An 18,996-nucleotide genomic window follows, 5' to 3' on the forward strand; every position below is an offset into this window, starting at 1 on the left:
ATGCGCAAAGTGGCCAGAATTAGTCATACACACGAAGATGGAGAACTGACACATTCCCAGATCCTTGTGTCATGACACTTGATTTGAACTATTGTGGGGCACTGAATAAGCACTCATGGGGTCCACTTCAACAACATTTAAAAGTTAAAGTTCTTAATTTAATGTAGTGAGCCAGCAGGTTGAATACATCTCAATACTCACCAAAATCATTGATATTATAACAATGTTATAACAATGAAGAACACAGGCTGTGTCTATAAAAAAATTATAATTCACAAGCGAAAAGTTAATATATCCAAATCAATAAAGACGGACGCACCTTCAAGCATTTGCAGATCAAAATGTGTGCTACAGAAAATGCGGATAGAACGGTGTCAGGTAGAAGTGTCCTCCTCTCTCACTGTGATATTAGATCAACAATGCTTTTTAGACGGAGGGGGAGCGGAGCCTCTGTCTGCCCACCCCTCCTCCCCCAATGCTCTCCACAGAAAAAGAGAGAGAAAGAGCATCGAGGGAGTTTGCAGATTGATGACAAATGGCAATTGAATCCGAGGTTGTCCTTTTCACAGCCAAGTGTTTACTCAGAAATATGATACAGTGGTTGGATCAATTAGCCTTTTCTCCTTGACACAAATGAGACTAACTATAATGTTGAGCACATCTAGTACTAAACCTATGCTGTACGAGTAGGCATAAGTAATATGATCCAATACTAGCATAATGTATGCATTATTTCTTTAGAAATTAAATCACCAACAAATAGTTACAATAATAAATGTCTTTATTGGTATCATAGTTACATGTTATTTAAATACAATCATAGTTCACTCAGTCCCTTGCAGATTATTTAATGGGAAAACTGAACTCTAATCTTCAAGGGATTAAAGTAACAAAATAAGGGTATTGGTGTTTCTAACTTTATATGATTATTGGCCCTCAGTCATAATAGCATCCCAACTGTCTTTTGTTAGCAAGACAATGTGAGAAACCACAGGTGTCCACATTCCACAACCCAGCTTCTGGTTACAACCAGGGGGAAAGAACATCTAATATGAATTCAACTACTCTGAAGAGTGTTACTGATTCTAGAACATAACAGAATGAGAAAATGAGGAGTTCCATTGCCCAAAAACATGTCTGGTTCCTCTGTTTTCCATTAGTTAAAGGTTAAATCAAAATAAAATACAAATTATAGGAAAGGAGCAAGGTTTTCAAATGGAATCAAGGCTACAATTTATATCCAATCGTGCCTCTAAATTAAAAAAAAGACTATTGCTTCAGTCAACCTCTAGTGTTATGAGAATGATCATCTATCATAGACATTGTCCAAGGATGCTACTAATAATAAAAAAGGCCACCTAGCCTGGTCCCAGACCTGTTTGTTCTGGATAGACAACTCCTATGGCCATTGGCATGCCAGCACTAGTAGATCTGGGACCAGGCTTGGACATACCATACAAAATGGAGGATGTAGTACACACAAACAGAGCCACTTTAGGCCCTTTGCACCATTTTCAAAACTACTGACTGGAATTATACACAAGTTTGAGAGTGCATCTTTAACTACAAGCCCCACTGTTTGTTCACAAGAACCAGAGCGATTCTCCTGCATCTCAGATGATGTTCATCACTCACCGACAATCCCAGTCATCTTTGACTTCGGGAAGGAGGGACAACCCTTCTGCTGTTTAGTTTTAATCTACCTTTCTATTATATGGCACCTACACTCCTAGGGAAAAAACTAAAAGGGTTATTTGGCTGTCCCCATAAGAGAAGCCTTTGAAGAACCATTTTTGGTCCCAGGTAGAACCCATTTGAGTTCCATGTAAGACCCTTTTCACAGAGGGTTCTAAGTGGAACCAAAAAGAGTTCAGCCTGGGACCAAAACGGGTTCTACTACGGGGACAGCTGAAGAACCCGTTTACCACTCTTTCCCAAAAAAAGGGTTCCAAACAGAGTTAACTACGGATCATTTAAAAAGGTCTAAAAGTCTAGTGTATTATATACAATACTTACAGTTGAAGTCGGAAGTTTACATACGCTTAGGTTGGAGTCATTAAAACTCGCTTTTCAACCACTCCACAAATTTCTTGTTAACAAACTATAGTTTTGGCAAGTCGGTTAGGACATCCACTTAGTGCATGACAAGTAATTTCTCCAACGATTGTTTACAGACAGATTATTTAACTTATAATTCACTGTATCACAAGTCCAGTGGGTCAGAAGTATACATACACTAAGTTGACTGTGCCTTTAAACAGCTTGGAAAATTCCACAAAATGTCATGGCTTTAGAAGCTTCTGATAGGCTAATTGACATAAATTGAGTCAATTGGAGGTGTACCTGTGGATGTATTTTAAGGCCTACCTTCAAACTCAGTGCCTCTTTGCTTGACATCATGGGAAAATCAAAAGAAATCAGTCAAGACCTCAGAAAATAAATTGTAGACCTCCACAATTCTGGTTCATCCTTGGGAGCAATTTCCAAACGCCTGAAGGTACCACGTTCATCTGTACATACAATAGTATGCAAGTATAAACAACATGGGACCACGCAGCCATCATACCGCTCAGGAAGGAGACGCATTCTGTCACCTACAGATGAACGTACTTTGGTGTGAAATGTGCAAATCAATCCCAGAACAACAGTAAAGGACCTTGTGAAGATGCTGGAGGAAACGGGTACAAAAGTATCTATATCCACAGTAAAACGAGTCCTATATCGACATAACCTGAAAGGCCACTCAGCAAGGAAGAAAAAGCCAGACTACGGTTTGCAACTGCATATGGGGACCATACTTTTTGGATAAATGTCCTCTGGTCTGATGAAACAAAAATAGAACTGTTTGGCCATAATGACCATCGTTATGTTTGGAGGAAAAAGGGGGAGGCTTGCAAGCCGAAGAACAACATCGCAACCGTGAAGCACGGAGGTGGCAGCATCATGTTGTGGGGGTGCTTTGCTGCAGGAGAGACTGGTGAACTTCACAAAATAGATAGCATTATGAGGAGGGAAATTATGTGGATATATTGAAGCAACATCTCAAGACATCAGTCAGGAAGTTAAAGCTTGGTTGCAAATGGGTCTTTCAAATGGACAATGACCCCAAGCATACTTCCAAAATTGTGGCAAAATGGCTTAAGGACAACAAAGTCAAGGTATTGGAGTGGCCTTCACAAAAGCCCTGACCTCAATCCTATAGAAAATGTGTGGGCAGAACTGAAAAGGCGTGTGCGAGCGAGGAGGCCACAATTCACCCAACTTATTGTGGGAAGCTTGTGGAAGGCTACCCGAAACGTTTGACCCAAGTTAAACAATTTAAAGGCAATGCTACCAAATACTAATTGAGTGTATGTAAACTTCTGACCCACTGGGAATGTGATTAAAGAAATAAAAGCTGAAATAAATCCTTCTCTCTACTATTATTCTGACATTTCACATTCTTAAAATAAAGTGGTGATCCTAACTGACCTAAGACAGGGAATTCTTACTCAGATTAAATGTCAGAAATTGTGAACAACTGAGTTTACATGTATTTGGCTAAGGTGTATGTAAACTTCCCACTTCAACTGTATATCAAACATACTGTCATTGACAATTTACATCATTTTAGAAAAACCTTTGTGGTAATAAGTAAGTGTATCCAAATGTATTGTTATAGGTAGTCATCTGCTATGTTATTCAGTTATCAGCAATTCCCCAAAAAGCCACAGGATTCAAGAAAATATTTATGTCCACAGAGACATAGAACATGCAGCCAGGACATGCACACTCACACTGACAGACACACTCACTCATGCATTCAGGCACAAACTTGCTTCATAGCAGAACAGTGATGAGTTTTGATATAATATAGTATGGTATGGTATTGCATGTAGAAAATTAAGGAAACTAATCCAGGATAGTTCATTTACAATATAAATATAAATTAAAACAGGATATTTGAGATTATACAATGTTACTTAAGACAATATCACTTGGTCTAATATTTGCGCATGAACATGAAAGGAAAAATATGAGAACGAAGCCATGTTACCTCTAGGCATAAGCACACCAAAGGAGTGTAAATACCCTAGAAAGAATTGGTATCTTGGCATAAAATCAACCAAAAACAGCTACAGAAAGTGTAAAACTGCCTTGACTGTGAATGTCATGGAAAACAAAAGAAGGATCTTTAAAAACCTACACCAATATTTACGTTGTTTGTTTTTGTTTTTTTACATACAATGTGGGGTTATTGCAGTAGTAGATCAACATCGATCACATTTGCTGGAATTTTAAAGAATGAAGTCAGACAGGAGAGAAAGTAGGAATGTGAAAAGGGCTGCATGGCGATGCATTGACATTTCACAATGTCCTTCTAATCTCATCTGAGACAGCAGGAGTGGCACTCTGGCACAGGAGGAGAGGAGACCCCAGGATATTAAGCCAAAGACTTGACTGCTTTTCACACTATCGTGCCGACCCAAACCAAGCTGTGCTGGCTCAGACCTTTTTCCTTTCAGCGCGGTTACACATTATGCTGGATGCGTAACCAAGCCAGCTCAGTACATCGGTTCAGTCCAGCTCGGTAGTGTGACAAGGGTATTGGTGTGTTCAACCTGGAGGACCCAGCAGGCTACCTGCTGCTTCTGGCAGCTCCATGGCTAAAGAGAGAAAGCTCAAGGCTCAGCGCTTTGTGGTTTCACTCCAAACAATGAGGGGATTTGAACCTGCCACCGCAGAAGGAAGCCATGGCAATGGATTTTGTGTGCCAACCATCATCTAGGATTAGCCAGTGTTTGAAAGTAGGATACTACATACAAAATCAATATAGATGGTATAGTCTAAAAATGTAGTTTGATATAAATTGAGTCATTTATGTACATACACATTATCCAGGAAGACCCATGATAGAAGACCATTGTTTTTCAGGCACCAACTATATGAATTGATTTCATTTTTTCAAGAACCCAGTCAGAGCTAGGAGTCAGAGGTACTTATTTCTTCTAGGGCACATGTTGATGTTGGAGTTTGAGTGTTCAGGATCAGAAAGCGGTGATCCCTCTCCTGTAGGGACTGGGAAGATCTCCATTTAGCACACTCACATCCTAGAACACAGAACACAAATGAACTCTGCAGCATTCCAGAACATCATGCATTCCATTCCCATCTGCAGGTGGAGTCCAGAGTTATGAGTCCAGGGTTCCACAGAGGTTACCATGGCCACTGTACGAAGTATCCAAATAATCCAACACACTTAATGAGATTATCTGAAATCTATAATCCCGTTTTGAAAAGTGACACCATTAAAATGGGTCTAAACATACAAATGTCAATGAGTTAAGAAAAATACAAATATTTAAATAAGATGCAGACAGAAGCAGTTCAACTGTGCTCATTGATATCACACAAGATGAGGCATCACTTGCTAATAGCAGCGTTTTGAGAGTTGTTATCCTGGATACAGTCCACAGTAGTAGATAGGTAGAATTCATTGAAACAACAAACCACTCTTGGTGAATCACAGGTTATTAAAATTTGCAGTAATAGGAACTGTATCAAACCATGCGTACCATGCCAACGCAATAACACATTCCTTGAAAGGCATTAAAGTGAAATATCAAGATGGAGTATTTGATTTATCTCAGAGTATGGGAAGCACTGAGTCAGTGGATCATCATCATAGTCCCATGTCATTCAAATGGATGGTGGGTGTTGGTTTCAGCATGGCAGAGAGAGAAAGGCAAGGATGCTGCTGTCCCTGTGGGAGACAAGCCTACTACCCCTGAAAGAAAGAACAACCCCTACCCCCTCCACCACTACCATCGCTACTGTAATCTACAGAGCCGGCAACATCCTCCTCCACATTCCTAGGTAATGGATGGTTATGATGGTCTATAACCATATACTAGGCCTTCATTGAAAATCAAAACATTTGAAAATTGCATAAACATTTATGGACTTGGGATGTTTGTGGAGGGCATTAAAATATTTAAAAGTAAGCTACCGTCCATCAAGAACAATTACTCTCAACCCCAAAATAAACAAACAACTAAAAGTGCCATCCAAATGTATTCCAGCTTCAGTAGGACCACGCCACCAGTGAAAGCCAGGTTGCCTGGTCCTACAAACAAACAGGCTTTGTGCTTAGTTGAGTGGAGGATGTTTTTGGCCTTCTCTTCATTGTCCTCTCATTGGTTTGTATGTTGCTGGGGTGTCACAGTTCCATGTCTTTTTCCCTCTCCACCCTCACGATCAGAGTTGAGTAGGTGTGACACCTCCCACCTCAACAGTCACTTTCAACCTGCAGAGGGTTCCCATTCCCTCCCTCCCTGTTTGCCCTCCCCCCCCCCAAATCTCCATCGCCCACCTTCTGCAGGGAGTCCATCCCACTCCCCCTCTGCTCCTTGCCGCCTGTAAGCTGTGTCCTCCCACCTGGTTGGCTGGTCACTGCAGGTTAATAGTCAGAGCCACAGTTAGGATGATACCCAGCAACATGAGGAAGGGAAGCCAGGTCTTCAGGAACCCTGCACAGCTGGGAAGGGGATACAGAGATGGAGGGAGGGCAAAGAGAGAGAGAGGGAGGGCAAAGAGAGAGAGAGAGAGAGAGAGAGCGCAGAGACAGAGCGCAGAGAGAGAGAGCGCAGAGAGAGAGAGCGCAGAGAGAGAGAGCGAGAGAGAGAGAGAGCAAAGAGAGAGAGCAAAGAGAGAGAGCGCAGAGAGAGAGAGAGCGCAGAGAGAGAGAGGGCAGAGAGAGAGAGAGAGCAGAGAGAGAGAGAGCAAAGAGAGAGAGAGGGCAGAGGGCAGAGAGAGAGAGGGCAGAGAGAGAGAGAGAGAGAGAAAGAGAGAGAGAAGGAGGGCAGAGAGAGAAAGAGAGAGAGAGAGAGAGGGAGGGCAGAGAGAGAGAGAGCAAAGAGAGAGAGAGAGAGAGGGAGGGCAAAGAGAAAGACAGAGAGAGACAGATGCATTGGCTTTCTGGAACAACAAATATAGCAGAAGACGTAAGCGATCATGAGGTCTGAGGAGTGACTGAGTGAAAATCTAATTCTTCACCTAATTTCCCCCATAGTCTTGACAGCACACGCCTGAGATTGCACGCACATACATAATTAATTACAGAGGCTCAAGTGGTTGCCATGACAACCTCTTCAGATCCAGCCAGGCCAGGGTCATGTGACGCGTCTGTCCAACCAACCCACCCACATAGCTACGCTCCAATGTCCATGCTAGGATGAGTACCAATCTGATTGCCTGCATACATGGGTTCACTCTAGGTAGTATGCTAGTGGGAAGACTCCTGCCGCTACCACCCTCACAGGAAGGGGCATGGGGACGAGCTGTCACATTCCATCAACCAAAACATACCACTGTTTCATCAGACTCAATCCTAATATCTCCATAGAATCATCAGGAGGCCCTCTGTCTGTCTGTCCCTCAGATTTATTCTCTATTTTCAGAGGAAATTCAGTGACATATCTATCAGCCCCTGGGACCAAGAGTACAGAGCATACACATAACAATATCCAGCCCTACCTCACAGTTCTGGCCCTAAAAAAGTTAAGTCACAGTGCTGTAAATCTTAACAACATCAATGCAAATGCAGTCTGGAGGAGTTTCTTTGAACCTTTTCTGAGGCAGTATCTCAGTACCTGACATGTTTTCCGTGGACTAGAGAGAGCAGACAGACAGTATCTCAGTACCTGACATGTTTTCCGTGGACTAGAGAGAGCAGACAGACAGACAGTATCTCAGTACCTGACGCGTTTTCCGTGGACTAGAGAGAGCAGACAGACAGACAGTATCTCAGTACCTGACATGTTTTCCGTGGACTAGAGAGAGCAGACAGACAGACAGTATCTCAGTACCTGACATGTTTTCCGTGGACTAGAGAGAGCAGACAGACAGTATCTCAGTACCTGACGCGTTTTCCGTGGACTAGAGAGAGCAGACAGACAGACAGTATCTCAGTACCTGACGCGTTTTCCGTGGACTAGAAAGAGCAGACCGACAGACAGTATCTGAAGTGTTTTCCGTGGACTAGAGAGAGCAGTCAGACAGACAGTATCTCAGTACCTGACGTGTTTTCCGTGGACTAGAGAGAGCAGACAGACAGACAGTATCTCAGTACCTGACGTGTTTTCCGTGGACTAGAGAGAGCAGTCAGACAGACAGTATCTCAGTACCTGACGTGTTTTCCGTGGACTAGAGAGAGCAGTCAGACAGACAGTATCTCAGTACCTGACGTGTTTTCCGTGGACTAGAGAGCAGTCAGACAGACAGTATCTCAGTACCTGACGTGTTTTCCGTGGACTAGGGAGAGCAGACAGAGGTTGATCATGTTCCACGAGGTTTTGTTCTCATAGCGCATCAGGTTCAGAGCCATGGCCACATGGGAGTGACAGTTGTCACAGCAGAGGTTGTGCTGTGGAGGGGGGGAGAGGTACAATCAACATTTGCATGGTCAATGGTACACTATATATACAAATGTATGTGGACACTAATTAGTTGATTCGGCTATTTCAGCCACACCCGCTGCTGACATGTGTATAAAATCAAGCACACAGCCATGCAATCTCCATTGACAAACATTAGCAGTAGAATGGTCTTACTGAAGAGCTCATTGACTTTCAATATGGCACCGTCATAGGATGCCACCTTTCCAACAAGTCAGTTTGTCAAATTCCTACCGTGCAAGAGCTGCACCAGTCAACTGTAAGTACTGTTATTGTGAAGTGGAAATGTCTAGGAGCAACAACGGCTCAGCTGCAAAGTGGTAGGCCACACAAGCTCACAGAACAGGACCGCCAAGTCTAAGATCACCATGAGCAATGCCAAGCGTCGGCTGGAGTGGTGTAAAGCTCACCGCCACAAAGTTTAGAGCAGTGGAAACGTGTTCTCTGGAGTGATGAATCACGCTTCACCATCTGGAAGTCCGACGGACGAATTTGGGTTTGGCAGATGCAAGGAGAAAGCTAACTGCCCGTATGCATAGTGCCAACTGTAAAGTTTGGTGGAGGAGGAATAATGGTCTGGGGCTATTTTTTATGGTTTGGGCCCCTTAGTTCCAGTGAAGGGATATTTTAACGCTACAGCATACAATGACATTCTAGACGATTCTGTGCTTCCAACTTTGTGGCAACAGTTTGGGGAAGGCACTTTCCTGTTTCAGCATGACAATCCCCCAGTGCACAAAGCAAGGCCCATACAGAAATGGTTTGTCGAGATCGGTGTGGAAGAACTTGATTGGCCTGCAGAGAACTGACCTAAACTCCATCGAACACCTTTGGGATGAATTGGAATGACCGACTGCGAGCCAGGCCTAATCGCCCAACATCAGTCCCCACAGCAATTTTTCCAACATCTAGTGGAAAGCCTTCCCAGAAGAGTGGAGGCTGATATAGCAGCAGGGTGGGGGGATGTCCAACTCCATATCAATGCCCATGATTTTGGAATGAGATGTTCAACAAGCAGGTGTCCACATACTTTTGGTCATGTAGTGTACCTAGAATCCCAACAGATCCCCCTCATTTGGAATTTGGATTCAAACCGATGACCTTCCGGTTGGAAGCTACTGCCAACAATTCCTTACCATTCTGTTTTTGTATTCCTCTGAGGCGTCTTGCACTGCTGTGTCCCAGGCGTTGGAGCCACTAGCATACACCCTGGCTACATCCAGCATCCAGTATCTTCAAATACACAGAGAATCTATCAGAACCTGGAGCTACTACTACTCTGTAGCCTGGTTGGTCCCAGATCTGTTTGTGCTGTCTTGAGTTGGGTATACAGCACAAATAGATTTGGGACCAAGCTAACTGCTCTGCACAAGTGCTTTCATTCAAGATACAGTGGGGTACGAAATGATTCACACCCTTGATAAAGATGAGCAATAACGACTGCATAAAATAATGAAAATACTCATTTACATTGAATGCACAAACATTTTTTAATTTATATTACTTTATACGAATACAATTGCCCAGAGAAAGACATTTTGTTCAACAAGTAATATATTTTTTTTCCACACACAAAAAGGCAGGGGTCAAAATTATTGACACCCCTAAAGATTCTTATGAATAAAGTAGTCAACAAATCTAGAATGAATGAAATCCTAATTGTGAATAATGATTAGTGAGTAAGTTACAGAGGGTCAAAGATGATAACCCCAAGACATGCTAACCTCTCACCATCACCAATAACATGTTTTGGGGTGGCAAGTAGCCTAGTGGTTAGAGTGTTGGACTAGTAACCAAAAGGTTGATAGATCAAATCCCTGAGCAGACAAGGTACAAATCTGTCGTTCTGCCCCTGAACAAGGCAGTTAACCCACTGTTCCTAGGACGTCATTGTAAATAAGAATTTGTTCTTAACCGACTTGCCTAGTTAAATAAAAGGTTCAAATAAAATTAAAATAAATTGGGGCCCTCTGTAACTTGCTCACTCATCATTACTTATGATTCATTCAGGATTATCTGTAATCATGGAAGCATCCACATTAATATAGAAGTGTTTAGAAACATATATTCTCATTTACAATATAAGTGACTCTAAAAAAAAAATCACACAATACATTATTTACCAGTAATTTCTACTGGGCAAGAAATAATCAGAAACACAACCAAAATGAGCTGAAAATGCAGCCAAAAAGTTTGTAGAGTCACAAGCTTGATGTATTCATTGCATTCTAGGAATATGGGACTTTTAACTACTTTTTTCTAAGAATCTTTAGGGGTGTCAATCATTTTGACACCTACCTTTGAGGAAAAAGTGTATGTTTTACTTGTTAAACAAAATGTCTTTCTCTGAGAAATTGTACTAGCATAAAAAAAGTAGAATTTCACAGAATTCTTTATTTTATACAGTCATTATTGCTCATCTTTATCAAGGGTGTCAATAATTTGGGACCCGACTGCATGTTGAGAAAAGATGCTGAGATTTTAATATCCCTCTACTGATTAGACCATGAAGAAGACAAACATTTCAGTCATCAGGATAAGACTAAACACACCCCAGAACATTTTGTTTACTTACTTTGTTGGTCTCCCAAAGGCCATGTTGTCTTCCTGCAATAAATCACAAAGAAAATAACATGCAGTATAATTGGTAATGCATTCATAATATCAAACCTAATGAATGACAATGTTAAATCACCCTGAAGCTCACTTTTTGGAGTCTCTGAATTTTCAGAAATTCAGCAGATATCAACAACAAACCATATAAGGTGTTGAAGTGCTACAGGAAGCAGATAGATAAAGACTACCCAGCAGGTGTCAGCCTGGCACTGGTGTGTGTGTGTTAAGGTGTCAGCATGCTTCAGTTTTGTTTTAGAGTTCATTTCATGCAATTCTATACATTTTGCTATAGGGTGGAGAGAATTGTTTGCAATTTGTAATATGATACCGGAGTGAAAGTTACTAACAAAATCAATGCCCCCCCCCCGCGTAACTCGACCATGATTACTGCAAGTTTAGATAGCTGGCTAGACTAACTTACCAATCTAAAAATTGCTAGCTGACATGGCTAATTGAATGACTGTCAGTGACTGACATGGCAAGAGAAAAACTGCTGATTCACAATCAAATGTCCAAATTGCACCTTGTGTATTGTACTATTCTAACCACCCAAGCCGTAGACTGTTCTCTCTGCTTCAGCAAGGCAAATACATTTAAACAGTTTTTCACAATTCCTGACATTTAATCCAAGTAAAAATTCCCTGTCTAAGGTCAGTTAGGATCACCACTTGCTTTTAAGAATGTGAAATGTCAGAATAATAGGAGAGAATAATTTATGTCAGCTTTTATTTCTTTCATCACATTCCCAGTGGGTCAGAAGTTTACATACACTCAATTAGTATTTGGTACCATTGCCTTTAAATTGATTAACTTGGGTCAAACGTTTTGGGTAGCCTTCCACAAGCTTCCCACAATAAGTAGGGTGAATTATGGCCCATCCCTCCTGACAGAGCTGGTGTAACAGAGTCAGGTTTGTAGGCCTCCTTGCTCGCACACGCTTTTTCAGTTCTGCCCACAAATTTTCTATGGGATTGAGGTCAGGGCTTTGTGATGGCCACTCCAATACCTTGACTTTGTTGTCCTTAAGCCACTTTGCCACAACTTTGGAAGTATGCTTGGGGTCATTGTCCATTTGGAAGACCCATTTGAGACCAAGCTTTAACTTCCTGACTGACGTATTGAGATGTTTCTTCAATAAATCCACATAATTTTCCTCCCTCATGATGCCATTTATTTTGTGAAGTGCACCAGTCCCTCCTGCAGCAAAGCACCCCCACAACATGATGCTGCCACCCCCGTGCTACACGGTTGGGATGGTGTTCTTCGGCTTGCAAGCCTCCCCCTTTTTCCTCCAAACATAACAATGGTCATTATGGCCAAACAGTTCTATTTTTGTTTCATTAGACCAGAGGACATTTTCTTCAAAAAGTACAATCTTTGTGCATGTGCAGTTGCAAACCGTAGTCTAGCTTTTTTTAATGGAGGTTTTGGAGCAGTGGCTTCTTCCTTGCTGAGCGGCCTTTCAAGTTATGTCGATATAGGACTCGTTTTACTGTGGCTAGAGATACTTTTGTACCAGTTTCCTCCATCATCTTCACATTGTCCTTTGCTGTTGTTCTGGGATTGATTTGAACTTTTCACACCAAAGTATGTTCATCTCTAGGAGACAGAACGCGTCTCCGTCCTGAGCGGTATGATAGCTGCGTGGTCCCATGGTGTTTATACGTGCATACTATTGTTTGTACAGATGAACGTGGTACTTTCAGGCATTTGGAAATGGCTCCCAAGGATGAACCAGACTTGTGGAGGTCTACAATTTATTTTCTGAGGTCTTGACTGATTTCTTTAGATTTTCCCATGATGTCAAGCAAAATGACACTGAGTTTGAAGGTAGGCCTTGAGATACATGTACACCTCCGATTGACTCAAATTATGTCAATTAGCCTATCAGAAGCTTCCAAAGCCATGACATCATTTTCTGGAATTTTCCAAGCTGTTAAAAGGCACAGTCAACTTAGTGTATGTAAACTTCTGACCCACTGGATACAGTGATATAATTTGTCTGGAAACAATTGTTAGAAAAATTACTTGTGTCATGCACAAAGTAGATGTCCTAACCGACTTGCCAAAACTATAGTTTGTTAACAAGAAATTTGTGGAGTGGTTGAAAAATGAGTTTTAATGTAAACTTCAACTGTAGATGCTAAAATCACCACTACAAGAAAGGCATTTCATTGTACTTGTGCATGTGACATGAAATCTTGAAACTGAAACTATTCTAACTCTCAACAGTAAATTGAGACCCCGACTGAGTTTTGTTTAGGGAAATTGATCCCCTACAAAAGGGGGGACGCGGCCGCCAGTGGCTTTCCCTGAGCTAGAACAAACATTTAGTCTCTAGTTCTTACAGACCAGGGAAATCCTACTGTAGGGTGTATAGATAGGCTTTCTTATTCAATTTAGCAATCCCAAAGAATGGAGTTTATAGTTGGGGCCAACACAGGGTGCTTGTAGCAGTGTGCTAGTAGCAGTGTACTTGTTGGGGAGGTTCAGGGAGTTAACAGACCATATTGAATTCTTTATTGATCCCTGAGGGGACATGTATTTCCCTGACAAGTTCTTCCAGGAAGGCCAATGTAATAGTGAGCACACACACACACTGCTATTTAGACTCTTCTTCTCTTGAAACCTAGTCCCCAGTCCAGTCCCAAGGCAGCGCCAGGAGTAATAAGTATGATATATAGATTGATATATATATATATATATATATATATATATCAATCGCTGCAAGGAGCAGCACTTGACATATGACTTCAATATAAGGTTCTGCTTACAGATCTAGTTATATAGATCTATAGTTCACTACCTCTACAGGCAGCCAATAGGTATTTCAATGTGGTTTAAATCCAGCTCTTCCAATTTATATTTGCCTGTTCCCAAATCTGTTCGTGCTGACTTGGCAACTCTTATAACAATACTTATACAAGTATTACAGACAAAGCTTAATATCCTGGAACAGAGAACTCCGGTTTCCCCCCAATCAAGATTAATCTACAGGAGTAGGCTTAATCTGGGTCTGGGAAATGGGCCCTAAATCTATGTAAGTGTGTGTAGTGTGTCTAGGCCTATCAGGATTTCAGCTGAATGATGTAGGTCTATTTTCTTCTGCACTTGAGAGAAAGAACAGAAAAAGAGGGTAGTAAAAAAAACAGAAGAAAGGAGAGGAAGAACACAAGTACTCACAGAGACAAAATAGGGCCCAGCAAAGTCCCGGATAATACCAGAAGAGGTGCAGATTCCCATGTGTCCAATGAATGGTAGCAGCCATCTGCAAGGGTGCAACTTTGGTTTTAGTAGTGGTGGGGACATAACCTGGGGGGGGGGGTCTAAAAGCTCATTTCTACACAATCCAATATGACAGCCCTTCTAGCCGTCTCTATTTAGAACAACGATATTGTGTTGCACCTTTAACCACTAGCCTAACAAATAAACAACTCTTTAAAAAATTAAGTAAAAAGACTTGATTGTCTTTATTGAGACGTACTTTATATCAAATTTCAGCCAGACCGCCTAGCCAGCCTGAGCCGCCTGCACACCCAACCCCCACCAGTCTACTCAATAACTTAACTCTCCCAACACAATTTCCTTCCCACTTTTTTCCCCCCCAAGGTAAAGGCTTGGAAACAAAAGTAAACAAAAACATACAAAGAAAACATACACATTAACACACAGAAACAGCACATCCTCCTTATAATTAATCTCATAGGCCTAATAATATTGTAGAGCTCTTTTTACTTGCACACAATATAGCTGGGTAGCCCCGTCCTGCCCCTAGGGGTCTAAGGCCCTGCAGCACCCCAACCCAACACACCCCACTCAGCTTTAGGATCTAAGTGAAACATGAATTATTGGTTTCAGGTGTGTTAGACCAAGGCCAGGGTGACAACCCACAGTAAGGCAGACCCCTAGGGCCAGGACTGAGTAGCCCAGCAAGTAGGGATCGTCTAAATAGACATCTCCCCTGACATGGGGATGTTTTCAATAGAAAATCCTTTTGTCATGTAGTATTCCATATAAGGCATCCAGACAATTCTGAAAGTTGCCCAGTATACCGTTAATCTTGTAATAAATCAAATCTAGGGATACATAACTTGACATTTCTGCAATCCATTGTGACATTGTTGGAGGAAAACCAACCTTCCAAATAATAGCAATGCATTTATTAGCCACTATAAATCCTAGGTTACAGTTTCCTCTGATAACAGTCTCCAGTATCAACATTTCCAAGCAGACAAAAACAAGGAGAAGGGAGAATCTGTAGACATGCTGAGACAAAAGAACATACACTTTGCCAGAATTCAGCCAGCCTTCCCAAGACCATAGCATCTGCAACTATGTTCCCTTTTGTGTTTTAAAACTCCAGCAGAGGAACAACATTTCTGAGTGCATATAATTCAGTTTCACTGGCATGCAGTAATTCATGTCTGAGATTATATGAACATGACTTCGCATTCAAACATCTGTATCCATTAATCATCATCAATAGCGTCTACCAGGTCTTCCTCACATTTTTGCTGTACATGTTAATCTCGAAAACATAATTCCACTTTGACATTATGGGTTATTTTGTGTAGGCCAATGACCAAAACATCTTCATTTAATCAATTTTAAAATGCAGGCCGTAACACAACAAAATGTGGAAAAAGTAAAGGGGTGTGAATTCTTTCTGAAGGCACTGTAGCTTAACTGATCAAATGAACAGACAGACAGGGCAGTGTATTATTATCTTACACCTCGATCACACTGACAGTGTCATTGCATTTTGGTACACCAGAAGTACATTTATCTCCAATGGGACGCTGCGTTTGCCTTGCAGCATTGCGTTGCAGAGGCTGTTGCAGTGTATTCTGTGTGGTGCATGCATTGGATTTATCTAACATATGCATCAAATTGTATGCTTGACTTGACAGAAATAGTAGCAAAAGGTGAATGTTATCCACCAAAAATGTGAGATTACAAAGGTTTGACAGCAGAATTCATTACACAACATTGATGCAATGACGACGTCGGTCTGATCGCGGCATAACTGCATTGACTTACAGCGATTGCACTTATTTTGACCAGGGCCCAAAGTAATGCACTACATAGGGAAAAGTGTGCCATTTGGGATGCAAAAACAACATTCTTTCCTCATACATCTGGCAGCCCACTAGAGCATCTCGCTGATTCATCTTCATATAATTGGTTTATACTAGAGGTCGACCGATTAATCGGAATGGCCGATTAATGAATGGCCGATTCATAACAATCGTAAATCTGTATTTTTGGGCGTCAATTTCAGATTATTATTTTTTTTATTTTAAAAAAAATGCTTAATTTTTTTTATTTAACTAGGCAAGTCAGTTAAGAACACATTCTTATTTTCAATGACAGCCTATTAACTGTGGGTTAACTGCCTTGTTCAGGGGCAGAACGACAGAGTTTCACCTTGTCAGCTCAGGGGTTTCAATCTTGCAACCGCACAGTTAACTAGTCCAACGCTCTAACCATTGCACTCCACGAGTAGCCTGCCTGTTACACGAATGCAGTAGAAGCCAAGGTAAATTGCTAGCTGGCATTAAACTTATCTTACAAAAAAACAATCAATCATAATCACTAGTTATAACTACTAATCCAGTTTATCAGGCAATATTAACCAGGTGAAATTGTGTAATTTCTCTTGCATTCATTGCACACAGAGTCAGGGTATATGCAACAGTTTGGGCTGCCTGGCTCATTGCGAACTAATTTGCCAGAATTTTACATAATTATGACACACATTGAAGGTTGTGCAATGTAACAAGAATATTTAGACTTAGGGATGCCACCCGTTAGATAAAATACAGAACGGTTCCATTTTTCACTGAAATAATAAACGTTTTGTTTTCGAAATTTTCGTTTCCGGATTCGATCATATTAATGACCAAAGGCACTTATTTCTGTGTGTTATTATGTTATAATTAAGTCTGATTTGATAGAGTAGTCTGACTGAGAAGCAGCAGGCCCGTAATCATTCATTCAAACAGCACTTTTGTGCGTTTTGCAAGCAGCTCTTCGCAAGCACAGCGCTGTTTATGACTTCAAGCCTATAAGCCTAATGGCTGGTGTAACCAATGTGAAATGGCTAGCTAGTTAGCTGGGTGTGCGCTAATACTGTTTCAAACGTCACTCGCTTTTAGATTTGGAGTAGTTATTCTCCTTGCGCTGCAAGGGCCACGGCTTTTGTGGAGCGATGGGTAACGATGCTTCAAGTGTGGCTGTTGTCGATGTGTTCCTGGTTCGAGCCCAGGTAGGGGCGAGGAGGGGGACGGAAGCTATACTGTTACACTGGCAATACTATAGTGCCTATAAGAACATCCAATAGTCAAAGGTATATGAAATACAAATGGTATAGAGAGAAATAGTCCTATAAATACTATATTAACTACAACCTAAAACCTCTTACCTTGGAATATTGAAGTCTCATGTTAAAAGGAACCACCAACTTTCATATGTTCTCATGTTCTGAGCAAGGAACTTCAACGTTAGCTTTTTTACATGGCACATATTACTTTTCTCCAACACTTTGTTTTTGCATTATTTAAACCAAATTGAACATGTTTCATTATTTATTTGAGACTAAATTGATTTTATTTATGTTTTATATTAAGTTGAAATAAGTGTTAATTCAGTATTGTTGTAATTGTCATTATTACAAATAAAAATAAAAAATGTAAAAAATAAATAAAAAAAAACAAAAAAAACGTCCGATTAATCGGTATCGGCTTTTTCGGTCCTCCAATAATCGGTATCAGCGTTGAAAAATCATAATCGGTCGACCCCTAGTTTATACCAATGATACCATCATATTATGCATTCAAGAGATGCTCTTTTGCAATAGTGAAATGGTGCAGGAAAGAGGGGCAGGACACAGAGGAGGCATCCTAGATAATGTCTGGCCCAATAGAGAGTGCAGTGCAGTTGTGCCCACCTAAATACTAGGCAGAGAGATTTTATGTAGGGGCGAGTTGGTTGTTGGGGAGAAAGCGGGTGGTGAGGACTGTCTCAAATGGCTCCCTATTGTCATTCGTGCACTAATTTTGGCCAGAGACAAATGTAGTGCACTATAAAGGGAATAGTGTGCCATTAAGGACGCAACCTGTATCTGTCTCCTCCTTGATCCAAAAGACACTCCCTACAACACAATCAGATTTAAATATAGCTAATAAAGTACATTTCTGTTCTGAAACAGCCAAACCATAGACATGTGTTTTGGTAGTCTGATAAAAACGTCTAACATGCAAAATGCCGACAACCTGTCTGTGAGGATGATGTCACATTAAACTACTGTAACAGCTTGTGGCTTTGTTACTATGTAGCGAGTTGCCTCGTTGAAACTGATAGATTGCGTCAAGCCACTTTGATACAAAACCAGCTGGTTGGATTAATCATTAGGATACATTGCAGCCATTTCGCTAAAGTTATTGTAACCTAGCTTGCCTGTGTGCCTTTACGAAGCCAGCAAAGGCTAATTCGCCCCTGGGCTATGCTGTCAAGTGTCCCTGACTGTCAATGTCGGAAAAGAAAAGCCACCGTTTTAAATTTGACAAGCTTTGTCCTCGGAACATATCGGTATTAATAACCGACTGCGAGGGCTTAAACAGAGCTGATAAGCGAGCTGATAGCAACTGGCTAGCCAGCTAGCAAACGTTAGCCACGGAGCTGTCACCAATAACTCTCCCACACTGATTATGAATCACGCACTAAACACGACAAAGCAGACAAGCAAGTTTACTCCGGGAACTCACGATAGTACGGGGATAGGTGTCCACACGATACAGTAGGGGTAACGACTCGTATCGGGGTTTATTCTTTCAAAGGCTATGTGGTAATTCTTCATGGTGTCGATTTCGACATCCGCCATCACCAACTGTGAAAAATGAATTTCATTCGCCCAACTTCCTGGCAACCAGTTTCTCCACAGACA

The 18,996-nt window shown here is 41.4% G+C and overlaps 1 protein-coding gene across 1 annotated transcript; it reads right to left on the bottom strand.

Annotated features, from left to right (window-relative positions):
* Positions 1-4,833: 4,833 nt before the first annotated feature.
* LOC112266000 (transmembrane protein 222-like) lies at positions 4,834-18,996 on the bottom strand. Its single transcript, XM_042295497.1, has 6 exons — positions 18,818-18,996; positions 14,235-14,319; positions 11,011-11,042; positions 9,572-9,668; positions 8,274-8,404; positions 4,834-6,517 (listed from the first exon to the last, which is right to left on the bottom strand). Exons 1-6 carry the CDS (start codon positions 18,931-18,933, stop codon positions 6,430-6,432), a joined length of 549 nt encoding a protein of 182 aa, XP_042151431.1. The 5' UTR covers positions 18,934-18,996; the 3' UTR covers positions 4,834-6,429.

Source organism: Oncorhynchus tshawytscha, linkage group LG13 (assembly GCF_018296145.1).
Source record: "Oncorhynchus tshawytscha isolate Ot180627B linkage group LG13, Otsh_v2.0, whole genome shotgun sequence".
NCBI classification, from domain to species: domain Eukaryota; kingdom Metazoa; phylum Chordata; class Actinopteri; order Salmoniformes; family Salmonidae; genus Oncorhynchus; species Oncorhynchus tshawytscha.

Bases quoted from the DNA above. Each gene is read 5' to 3' on its own strand.
- LOC112266000 (XM_042295497.1), bottom strand. From the start codon at position 18,933: ATGGCGGATGTCGAAATCGACACCATGAAGAATTACCACATAGCCTTT. The intron at 14,320-18,817 runs GTGAGTTCCCGG...GCACCCTTGCAG, and splicing joins ACACCTATCCCCGTACTATC to ATGGCTGCTACCATTCATTG. The intron at 11,043-14,234 runs GTGAGTACTTGT...GATTTATTGCAG, and splicing joins CTGGGCCCTATTTTGTCTCT to GAAGACAACATGGCCTTTGG.